At 37.6% G+C, this 12,669-nt stretch overlaps 1 protein-coding gene across 3 annotated transcripts in view; it reads right to left on the bottom strand.

Moving 5' to 3' along the window:
- Positions 1–2,253: 2,253 nt before the first annotated feature.
- Positions 2,254–12,669, bottom strand: part of SKAP2 (src kinase associated phosphoprotein 2) — a 114,725-nt gene continuing 104,309 nt past the window's right edge. For all 3 annotated transcript variants that reach the window (XM_061375087.1, XM_061375089.1, XM_061375088.1), the window contains 3 exons: positions 12,394–12,506; positions 2,803–2,904; positions 2,254–2,408 (listed from right to left, as the gene is read on the bottom strand). In XM_061375087.1, the coding sequence (XP_061231071.1) occupies positions 2,812–2,904; positions 12,394–12,506 (206 nt within the window). In that variant the 3' untranslated portion in view covers positions 2,254–2,408; positions 2,803–2,811. The remainder of the gene's footprint in view (positions 2,409–2,802; positions 2,905–12,393; positions 12,507–12,669) is intronic.

Below are 12,669 nucleotides of genomic sequence, written 5' to 3'. Positions count from 1 at the left end.
ACATTATTGTAAGATCTAATGGCAGTATAGTACAAATCCAGAACAGAGCAAATAACCAAGTAAAACGCTGTACGGCATATGACTTGCAATCACCTCAAAAAAAATTTGCTTACTGTTCACGCAAAGGCAAGCGCAACCTTAGTAAACAATGAAAATAAAGCAATTAGCATTTTGTACCACTAGGTTTTGTTTAAGTTGTATTCACCAAGGTTTTCTTACCCAAAAAAGATTATGGTATTTGCACAGATTTCAAGTAACCAATTCATCCATGGTCCACTGCTGGTTTATACCCAGACACTTCAAGTGAGTTTCAGGACATCTTTCACATTTTGGATTTTAAGGCAGTTTGTTTACAGCCACACATATATATGTCCTAAGGGAGTGGGGGGAGCCCTAAAGAACTACAGACAAAAGACACTTTATTTCTCCGGCTGCCACCACCCAGGGGAGAAGGCTCCGGGCCGGCCCCATACCCATCGCTTGGGTAAGGACTCCCTCTCCTGGAGAAACGGCAGAAGTGGCGGAAGCGGGAAGGGGCGGGCTCCTCCTCCTCATCATAGTCATCATCATCATCCTCCTCCTCCTCCTGTGATATGAAAACTTGCTGCCACCTACTGCCGCGGGTGCGCAGGGCAGCGCGTAGCGCGCAGGGCAGCCCCTTCCCTTCTTCCGGGCACCGGTAGCGCTGGGACTCCCCTACCACCTCCAGCTTCGCACCCGGCACCGGTATCCCCTCATCGCTCCTGTCCCATATCGAGTTTCCCGTCTCAACGGCAGGAGGGGGTTTACTCCAAAAGAGTAGGTGGTGGTGGTGGAATTGGGAATTACGTAATTAATGCAAAGACATTTTGGCCGGCAGATTTATTATACTGCCATGTTAACAAGAGAGAAGGAGGTTTTCTAGCCGTGATATTAACGCTTCGCATTCTGTACACAATCCACAAGTACACTTGATAAATTAAAGTAGTAAAAGATCTGAAGACCATAATCTATCATTTTAATGCTTCACTGATAACACACAGAATCAATTTCAACGACTATCTCTTCTTTTAAAAAATTACCGCGAGACTTTGTACCTTGTCTGACTCCTATTAGAATCCAGCGTACCATCAAGTACCATACATTAGCTAACATAAAGCACAACATCTCAGTTTACTGAAAGGATCTAATTCCGACTTCAGACTAACGTTACCTTTTAACCCACAGTGTTTGCAGGGCCCGCCTGAAGCGTAAACAGCACAAGCAACTACAGGGGGACCTGCATAGGCTCAGCGGTTCGCAGACTGGCTTGACCTGCCTCGTTGGCAGATTAAGGGTCTCACAAATCAAGTGTGTGGGAGGACTCAAAAAAGTTGATCTTGCCTGCTAATAGCAAAGCCCATCTCCAAAACAAGAGCATTTAAAGTATTAACTCTGACTTGCCCAACCCCTCACCCACAAGTGACAGTATTCTACTGTTCTTTTTTATGTTTAAACTGGTGCTTTTAGCCACAAAGAGCTGGGTTTGACACTGGAAGCTATTAATAATCCACGTAGAGCTGAAGATGTCTGCTGCACACAACTTATATCAGAAATTCCACCTATCAACAAGGTACCCAGATTTTGTGAAAGTATCTATAAGGTATGGAGAAAATAGCTTACACTACCACAGATAAAAATCATTCTTAGCTGCCATTTGGTTCATGTTGACTAAGCAAAAATTGTGGGGTTTAATATGTTCTGATTTTTATAAATTTTCACATCACTCCTATCTCCAAGTGAGAATGGTATCAGGGCAGCATTACCACGCAGGCTGATTTACTACCAGCAAAAGAGCCAAGGCTTCATTTTGTGGTAACAAAATAATAATTAACAATGCAATACTGAATATATGAGAAAAATAAATCATTGGCTAAAGCAAAATACAAGAACATGTGGAAACAAAATACCCTGAAGACTTGCAATATTACACGTAAATTTTGCTTGATTCTTCTAGGAAACCACACAAAATGTACAGTGAGCATTAAAAGGTTAATGCATGCATGAACTGAGTAGCAGTTTTCTACTTTCAAAGTTCAGATTATTTTTTCTAAATCTGAGGAAATTCCCTGAAAGAACTCAAACCCATCGCTATGCAGAGTGCTGCTAGTATGCTGAAGGAAAAGGCAACAGGCACGATTTGGCTGTTTGTGCCCCATATGTTAATTACCATCTACTTCATTTCCTTGCACTACAATTCCATGAAAAGTGATGAAGAAGAACATTTCCTCAGAATTATCATCAATTACAGTTTTTAATGCTTAAAATACACAAGGCAACGATCTGACTACATTCACTGAAACCACAGAACGTGTACGGCAGAATCTTCTTCTTTTGGAGGCTGGGTCTGTAAACTGCAGCTGCACACGACTCCCAAGTGCAGATTTCTCCTGATTAGGAAGAAGGAAGTTGAGAGTTCATCATTAAACAGAAAACTTCAAGCACACATGTCAAACCCAGACCAAATATCTATCCCCTTCCACAGTTTTCTGCACAGATACATGCATGTATACTAAAGTAATAAAACTACAAAGCACATGAATTCTACTGAAAAAAAAAATCTGGAAAAGGAACATAGTTATAAAATACATCATCTTTTGTACACTGTGGTTTCATATTTCATACAGATCAAGAAAAAGTGCTTTAATTGAACCTTCAATATATTTTGCCATAATCTTTATGTTAACAGGACTCCTGCAAAGGTTCCAGGAATGAAATACTTATGAAACAGAGAACAAGGGAACATATAAGCCATTACAGAAGATTGGATTAAAATGTACTTACCCAGGCCTCTCAAATATCATACATCTCCATTATGTAGGCTTTAGGCACCAAGCCAATGGTTCCCTTCATTTCTCCTACCCACCAGCCAAATCTATTGTACTCCTAATTGAAAACAATATGCAATATTAACCTTTAGTCTGATATAAATGCAATAGAGTTTTGTATGCAACTCCTTATGGATGCTTTCTCTTATATACAGTTATAATCATTTCAACTGAAAATTAAAACATTGTATCTTTCTGTTGGAGGCATTCACATGCACTGCTAGGCAAACGCAGAAGTTTTAAGAAGGCCAGGCATGCTCAGGAAAATGTCTTAATTACAGCCACGCTTCTCTATAACACCTACTAAAAATAGCTGACCTCTATCCTCTATTCATCACCAACAGAAAACCTTATCTTTGAAGCTATAGCGCAATGTTGACCTATAAGAATCAACTGGGATCCTTTTAGTACCACAAGGCTAAACTCTGAGAAACTTGCAATCAACTTTATTTTAAAAGCTACTTCACTCAGATGTGAAGGGAACGCTATGTGTCTACTACATAATCTCTTTCTATGGTCAAAGTCTACCCTTGCTTTAGGCTTGCAGAAAATTCTACAGCAGATCTCATATGTCTGACAGATGACTAATGTACTTTTGTTTGAAATTTGTTTAGGCTTAGTGAGATAAATATGAAACAAAATAAATTATAATAGTTTAAAGAAGTAATATCTTCCAAAAGCAATACCAAGTATTGTGGGATCCAAATTTAATTTTTTCCCTAAGAGGTAAATATTTTAAGATCAATCCTAACAGCAGTTCAATAAATTGTAACAGCTGAAATTGCACACACACATATATTGAGTTACAAATGAAGCATTATTAAAACAGAGACCCCATTCAAAATTGAATGATTAGTAAGACAGAAATTACTTTGGAACAAACACGGAAAATACAAAATACACAGATATCTCTGGTAAGCAACATCTGCTTGCTGCTACGCTGCTCTTCCAATGAGAAAAGCAAAAGGCTGTAGGATTTTGAATTAATGGTCCCACGGAGATGAAGCTATTATTTTGGCTGTAGATAAAGTTTTTTGGTTATAAATAGTCAAGTGGAGCTTAAGGGTTAATGGAGTTTCATTAGAGCCCGAGCTATAATGATTTGCTGCTGGCATATTTGGCTGGGTAGAGAGTTCTCTAGGGTGCTATGAGGTGCTTAGTGTACTCAGCTCTCCCTGTGCTTAACTACAATGAAGCCCTGCTGATGGCCCACTTTCACGTGGGCTCAGGGGTTTTTGTGTTTTGTAGGGGGGTTTTTTGCCTTTTTATTTGCTTTAAACGCGCTTGCATGCAGGCACACACACACTTTTATATTTACTTATTGTGGAAGGCTGAACACCAGTCTTAAATTAAACATTTTCTTCCCTCTCTTCATAGTGAACTGGCGATTTAACATATTGTATCCTACTACCCATAAAATACTGCAGTAAGCGGTAAGAAAAGAAAATCCACATGAAAAAGCAGCAGGAAAACCTCTGGTTTTGATGCGAACATACAAATGAGAAAGCTGCAAAAATAACTCCACCTTCTTCCCCCTTCCACTGCCAAACAGACTGCTGGGACTGGGGCTGGTCTGAAAGTCTAGAGGTATCTGGACCTGATCTTCAGTGCAAACTGCTCTTCGTAGAAGTTAAGAACTCCTCATAACTTTTCCCATGGAGTACACTTTGCACCCCAAATCCTTCAAGGCTAAATAATAACCTGACACTGAGGTTTATAATGTTCCTGATCAGCTTGTTTTAAGATCTGTGGTTTATCTCACAATGCACTGGTTATATACACAAACTGGTTTTCTAAACTGAAGTGGGAAATTGCTGAAGGGAGCAGTACTCACGTATACTACTGGAATCTCAGCAATAAATCTCTCCAAGAGAAAGCAACAAAAGATCTTAAGCTGTTACATGGAACTCATGAAGTGACTGACAAAAGTGATTAAGCAAGTTTTGCTAGACATCAGCCAAAAAAACAAACAATACATGAAATGAGGGAAGTGGCTTAGTTAAGCAGTCATTAAATTGCATATGACAAATGGCACAGAAAAAGCCTGTAGACTACATTATCCATTGAAAATGTTCCACTTAGCAACACGACATGAACTTAGAAACAATTGTTTTTAAAGAAACAATTCAGATACCTCAAATTAAAATTAAAAGCATGCTGCTGTTTTGAAAACTTTCTGGGTTTTGCTACTTACTAATACACCACTTACTGCTCTGGCATGAAGCTAAGCGAGAAGATGAAATGGATGTTGATGTAACAGACTAGTAAACGAATTTAAGGATTCATTGCAAGCATTACACCATACAGACAATACTGCAACACAGAAGCTTTTACTTTACATTACTATTCTTTGCATGGGTCTCAAGAGCAACATGAATCCCAATTAAACTATCTGCAGACTGTAGAAGCCCAAACAAAAATATAATGCAGATACCTCGCTACCAAGAACATAAAACTTTAATCTCAGGGTTTAGAATAATTAGATAGCACTCCTTTTCAGACTGATTAAAGTACAGACATTTCTCTTTAAACTCCTAACCACTCCTTTCCGTCCTCAGTACCACAAAAAAGTGCTTACTGGTCAGGCAGATAAGCAGTCTCCCTGCCATCACCACCATTCCTTTTTTGAAGTCACATATAAAATCCAAATTGATGTATTGTTTCTATCAACATTAGCAACTATAAACTGCTTTATAGCAATATAATTTAATTATTACACTGCTGTTGTGAGGTCCATATGCCTGTTACTGCTGTTTAAGATGTGTAGAATAAAACCCTAAAGCCCACATTTGTGGGAAAGGATGAATAATGCACATAAGGATACGAGTACAGTTTGGAGTTTTATATGAATTCTTAAGAGTTGGGAATCACAGTGCTTTTGCAAGCATCAGCTTCAGATCTCAGGTACCCCTGAGTTTACCATCTGGTATCCTTCACCGCATTCAGTTTTAACATCACTGCTAACATAGGCAAGCGACTATACTTCAGAAGGACTGATAAAATAATGAAGAGTCCTTTAATCTAAGGAACCATTGTAGTCAATTTATAAGAAATATTGCATCCCTTTGTAGGATGTGTAATTATTTTCTATTAATCATGTGCTATAAAGCTACATTATGTGGTTATTCTGTTATCACTAGAAAGAGGCCTGCAGTCAGCTCCTGACAATGTTAGGTAATTACTAACACAAAGCTTCTTTCTCTGTATGTAGAAATGCTATCAAGATCCAGAGGTGCTGTGATGCTCGCTGTATGAAAATAACTCTCCAAAGAAATTCAATAACTGCAAAATGAATTGCTCCAAGGCAAATAGAGGGATAGGAGAGGGGGGCAGGGCCAGATCCAGCAGCCCTGCAATGAGGAGAATGCACAAGTGTGCGGCCGGGGCTCTGCCATGTGACTGGGAGCACATTTGCCATACCAGGCAATGTTAGGCAGAGGCAGGGGGAGGAAGGGGCCACCGCAACCCCTGGAAGACAAGCACCAGGGCAAAGGAATATATTATGCCAAATAACACAAAACAACCACCTTAACAATGACCAAGTGCTTTCTCAGCTACTTCCACTGTCTGTCAGAGTGGATTTACTTTCCTTCCCCTTAAGCAGAAATTTATTAACCAAAGTGAAGTAATTCCACAGTGCAGCAAGGAACAGGTTAACAACTTTTAACGTGCTGGCAAAACACTCTGTACAGAGCACTATGATAGCAGGGGAAAAACAATCCCATCAGGGTTTACAGGCTCTTGAAATGCTCTCAACTGAACACACTGTGAGCAGATGCTGCTTCGTGTCCCCATCCCACCAATTTCCCTGCACCGATACGTATGTGTGTGACTCCATGAGACATGGATCGTAAAAGTTTTTGCGCTTGGGGAAATCACAGTAAGGTAGAAATACACTACCTGCTTTTTACAGATACCTTTTAAGTCCACAATTTCTATACTATGCAGAAGAGAATTTTGATATGCAAGAAGATAAAATTTTTACACTCATGGGGATTTCCAAAACAGTCTCTACCTTTAGAACAGATCCTCTGTGCAAATGAGGATCTCCAGATGCTTCGCACCATATTAACTTCAGCAAAAGTTGAGAACATCTGGTCCTTATGCAATTGGTCCCTATTGTTCAATACATATGGTATGGTTTTTGTGTTTTGTGGGGTAGGAGTTTTTGTTTTGTTTCTATAAAGAAGTTGCTGAAAATCATCATTGTGTTTCAATGCCTTGAAGAAAACAATGCAGTTGTATTTAAAGAAACACAACTGAAGTGTGTGAATTCAAAATTTTTCTCCTGTTCTCTTCCAGTGGCACTATAAGTAATACAAACTTACTGGCTGAAGATCTGCAAACTTTAAAACTGAAAGGCAAATGTATCTGTAGGCCTGTTTGGGGTTAAAATAAGGGGCCTCTCCCATCAAGCTAAAGATGTGCAGGAAGCAGGGAGAATTTTTTATTTTTAGTAAGAATATCCTAGGGGGCAATTCTGGCAATATAATATTTTAAAACATCTCCAATTCATCCAGGAGATTCAGACTAGTTCAAAGTTTTAGAACTTCCTTTGGTGTAATTGCTGGATGATACACTATCAACCAGGGAGCATTTTTGCCACAGAATAGCATCTCCTCTAAAAAGCAGAAAATGACAAACATTTTAGATAACTGAATTAGACTTCTTCACAGGTAGTAGAGTTGTTTTAAGACAGCAATAAAATGGTCATCTTTAAGAATGTAAGTCATAGATTTATTGTACAGTTGTATTATTAGGTTTTACTTCCTGCAATGACGTGGGACAAAATAGACACCAATTAAAGAGTTCCAATATAAAATCAGGGTAAGTAGCCTGAATTCTGAACCAAAACTGGCCCCTGAAAACACCTTCAATGATAGAAGGCCATTTTATTTTCCATTAGATAGCACAATGCGAATTTTTTTTAGATCAGTTAGGTAAGTGCTTACATATAATCAGGATACAAACCAACAGAGCTACAATCGCTTTGCATTAGTCTGTCCTAACTAACCTTCCATTTAAAAGCCTTTGCTCCTATCTGATGTTTAAACATATACCTATTTCTTTCCCTTTAAGCAATATACCTAAACAAGCCAGAAGGAGGAAATGTACGTTGTATTGCATTTTAGTTTTGATCAGAAGCATCCCACTGAAGTGAATCTCCCAGTGATCCCACTTTGCCCACCTTGGCTCACTTTACAGAGTCATCAGTCTCAGAGGACCCATGCTGCATTTTTTTCAGAAGCTAAATGAAAGATGCACTTCAGTATGTTCCAATCACTAATGTGTTCTCATTCACTAAACCAGGCTGGACCTCTTTGGACATCAAAGCCCTTTGAAAACACACGGTGTGAACACCAGCGCCTCAGCACTAAGTGCTTCACTCTGCAAATCCGTTCCTATTGGTACTCCCTATTTGCTAGAGTAGACATAGGCAGTATGGTCATGGAAAGAGGAATTACCATTAAATGTGGATCTCAGTATGATCTGTCAAAAAATAGCCTTTCACACCATGTTGAAAAATACCAAATAAATACATTTTATGAAGATTATAGAGATAATGTACAAAATGCTCACACTGATTATGAAACAGCTGCACCATTAAGGTGTGCTTTACTTCATAAGCAGTAATCTGAAGTATGGAGATTTTGTTTGTTTGCTCAACCTGTATTTTTGCTTAGTAAAATGTGAGCACTTTAACAGACGTTTATTGTATTGAAAGAACAAAAATCTGCCACACAGGAAATGTACAACCACTGAATAAAAGTAATCTAGATGGAGTTAACACTCTGCTTGTATGGAAAACTCTAGAGCAAAGGGTTAAGTCATAGATATGATTTCCATGAATCATAAATAAAAGAGTGAGCAGCATGATATTGCACTAGCATGTGCTGAAATACTAAAAAGGGAAAGAGAATTCCCACTTAAGATATAATTTCTGATTTTGAAGTATTATTTATTGTTTTAATGCAAATATAAATATAAATGAGAAGGAAATCAAATTAGCTTCAAAGTTAAGAAATGTAAGTAATTTTACTAAGCATAAGTAAAGCATACTAACATAAATAAATTTTACATTTACTTTAGTCACCTGCTAACATAAGTTAATTTCCATTACTACTTGCATTTGGCTGATGAAACTAGGGAAGTTCCCAGCACAAAACACGCACCTAAAGCAAACAAATACTGGAAGTGCTGCATGCATAAATTGTGCATACAAACTTTAACAAAAGGAATAATAATATAGCTATTTCCACTCACAGTTGTGTTTGTTTCTGAAGATTGACTTTCTGAGTAGAGCTATGAAAGACTTATAAAAGGATTGTTATGCCACAGTTTGTTTCCCCATTTATCATATGGGGTTGAAAAAAAAGGCAAGCCCATAAATGAACGGGAGTTAAGAGCAATAATCGTTTTAGAAAACAGGAAGCCCAAGTATCACATTTCTAATAGTCAGTATTAATTAAAAAGTCAATATTAACTAATAAATCTTATTAATGAGTCCCTCTATCAGTATGGCTATAAAATGTTTCCTACTGCATAGCAGGAGAGGGGTATAGAGTTTTCTGAACGTTCATATGATTCACAGTATAAGTTATGAAAGCCACTTTTATATATTCAATAATACATATAGTACTCATGAATATTATGAATTAAACCAATAACCAACAAGTTTGTCTGTACAGACACATTAACCAATTAATCTGAAAATTTAACTATTTTTATAAATAAAGAAAATCTAACAATTCTTATTTCAACAGTTCTGTTAATTCTGCTCAGATTAAAAAACATTTGGGTTTTTTGGTTTGGTTTTTTTTTTTTTGGAAGAGCCCATAGGACTGATGCCACACAAAAGCAACAACTAACATGAAGATTTAGAAAAACAGCTAAAATAGTTTTTTAATGTACCTGTGAAACAAGGAAAACATGCTTTTCTACAGTAATTACACTAGTCAGGCATCGACATTTGTATTATCAGAGTAAAAGCACGCAAACCATGCTCACTGCACTAACATTGTATTTTGATTTAAAGCAAATTAGGGGGGATCTGTCTTTGCATAACGCTTAGCTATTTTAGGACGCAAATGTTGCCAATCTCAAACCTTGCGCCCATTCTTCTAAAAGGAATTCACCTAGAAACACACATGTAACATATTGCTTCTCTTGCTTTATTTAAATTCTATCCATGCCCAAATTGCTCAACTGGTTCCGAATTACTTCCGTTGTATTAATGATCTCATGTCTTGGAACAAAAGTGTCGCTTTTCCCCTCAGAAAGGTATGTGAGAAAGCAGGTAAAAATATATTGCTTTGGCACACCTATTGCTATCTTATCAGATTCGTCAGAGCAAGCTATACCTTTTATATTTCATTGTAAAACAAAGAACTATTACATGTTGCACAAATACACTTGCTATTTTGTTAATGCTTCACCCTTCCTACTATAATACTGCTGTACCCATACTCACTTCCTTATCAGCAAAATGTGATTTTCAAGAGTAATGTTCATGCCTGGCTGACATATGATAGAAAGGCAATAAAGCCATAGCCGAGTTCAAGCTGAAGCTGAATTTATGACACCATTTTGGATCCATTCACATCGCCTCCTGTCAGTACCTGCATCTCTCATTTTCAACCACTAGATGGTGTGAAAAAATAAAAGAATTGCCAAGGCTTCCTACCGACTGCCACAAAATCCGAGTATTAATGTTGTGGATTAGAGAATATTCCATGAAGAAAAGTCTCGACCCACTTCAAAATGGTTAGGTTCACTTTCCCTTTGGTTATATTTCCACTTACCGGACAAAGAGCTCGTAAATGATCAGACCTTGAAACTGAATCAAGCGGAGGGTTAAGATGGATAATTCTCTGGCACTTTCCCCTCCAAGGACCCTAAATTTAGAGCTGACAGCAGTGGCCAACGATCATTTTTCTGAAAAAGCTGTAACAATCTTTAAGTGAAACGGGACTGAATTTTCTGGGCTGTATTTTGGAGTAGAAATCATTCCGAAAGGGAGGCTCTATATATCTGGATCAGCAGCAAGCCTGTTTCAAGGACCGATTACGGATTAATCAGGGCATGACCACAGGACAGTTGATATACAGAGGACAGCTTAAACTACTGTTTTTCTATTTGGCTCCATATTTTAGATTAAATTTCTTGCTCTTTTGGAGAAGGAGTAAATGATTTTTTTTACCTACAAACTGAAGATTAAGATTTTATAGTCCACAAACCAGAACCAGAAAAGTACAACCCACAAAGAGGCCAAACTCATACAGTGCAAAAAATCCGTTCATGGGCTTTTTTGGGGGAGAGGGAGCGCAGGAAGAAGTGGTTATTTTAAATTAGATGCTGTATAACTGCTTGAAAGTCTGCCTAATCCAAGAGTGTTATCCGGCCTTTAGTGATGCAATGCAGTTATTAATTTAAGTGACAATGAAATACTTCTAAAGACATACATGGTCACATTACCATTAGTAATATATCTTCTACATTTTTATATAGGACCATCTTTCTATTCATAAATCTTAAATTTATTTAAAACAGAAGCTGTTACATTTATTATCCGGAAACACTGTAGTTAAAGGTATCAGTGAAGATTTAAAGCAATCATGATAAAACTGAAAAGTTTGAAACTGAGACAGATGCCTTTAGCTTGCATGCACCTACTTGTATATTTCAATGACCTATGATATCTTTGGCATTAATTATACTGAACAGCAATTACATCTGTGATATGTATTCTACATATATTTTAAAAGGTGGGTTTTTTTCCAATGAGAACTTGAAAAGAGAAGTTTTCTTTGATGAATTGTTCAGAAGTAGACTTCAATGGACCTCTATTTTAGGGGGAGATTTTGATCTCTATTTTAGGGGAGGTTTTGGTTTTGCGGGAGGAGGGAGGGGGGAATGGGGTCAGTTAAGGAAAAATAAGAAAATTAAACAACATTAATGTAGAATAAAATTTCATACTTATACTGCTTATCATCACTTCAGACGAGAGGAATTACATTTCTCAATTGCTTTGCAAACAGGAAAGTGGTGAATTAAAAACTGCCCAAATCTGTCAGCGCAAACAAATTTGGAATCTGAGCTGTCAGAACAATTACAATATACATGCAAAGATGAAAGCATAGTTCAAAAAAACAGACCACCTTCTGTAGCAAGATGCCCAAAACGTCAGAGTCAGCACAGTCAGGAATATAAAACAGGAAACAAAAAACGTAACATACAAGATAATTTGAAAATCTACAAGGTTAACTTTTACAAGCAGAAAGCACATTGTCTCCCATTAAATCAGTTAACAAATGGTAGCCAAGATTTAATAAGTAAATAAACATGCTTTTAAGTCAATTCCTGTTACACAGCTATGTTTTAAATGCGATTATAGTTCATTTGACAAAGTAATTAATTGCAGTGAATATCTGATTGTAAACAAAGGATCTGAAAGGGAGTGCCAGTTTCCCCCCATAGAACTGTGGGAATGTGCCCTTCTGGCATGGCCGGCTTTTTACAACTATGTAGCCCCAGTAGCATCCCATACCTTGCTGAGAATGTAGATAACGTCCCCACGTTTAAATGTCAACTCATCAGGTACATCTCCTGTGCAGTCCCACAGACCTTGATAGAAATTGGCATAATCGGTATTTTTGTTATCTGCAAAGAAAACAGCATTTTATCACAAAAGGATAAAGACTGAGGGACTAAAGTACAAAGCAATTTATTAAAGCACACTTCTTACTCCTCTTTTTAGAAACAGTTCCTGCATACCACAAAAGGAAGTGGAAAACAAGACTAATGTGCAAGCCCTTCTTTTGCA

Source organism: Neopsephotus bourkii, unplaced genomic scaffold (assembly GCF_033783945.1).
Source record: "Neopsephotus bourkii isolate Nb327-2 ecotype Australia unplaced genomic scaffold, CSIRO-AGI_Nbou_v1 NB_1656, whole genome shotgun sequence".
Classification (NCBI taxonomy): domain Eukaryota; kingdom Metazoa; phylum Chordata; class Aves; order Psittaciformes; family Psittacidae; genus Neopsephotus; species Neopsephotus bourkii.
The sequence above is the reverse complement of the archived record's forward strand: the minus strand, read 5'-3'. Positions and strand labels throughout refer to the sequence as shown.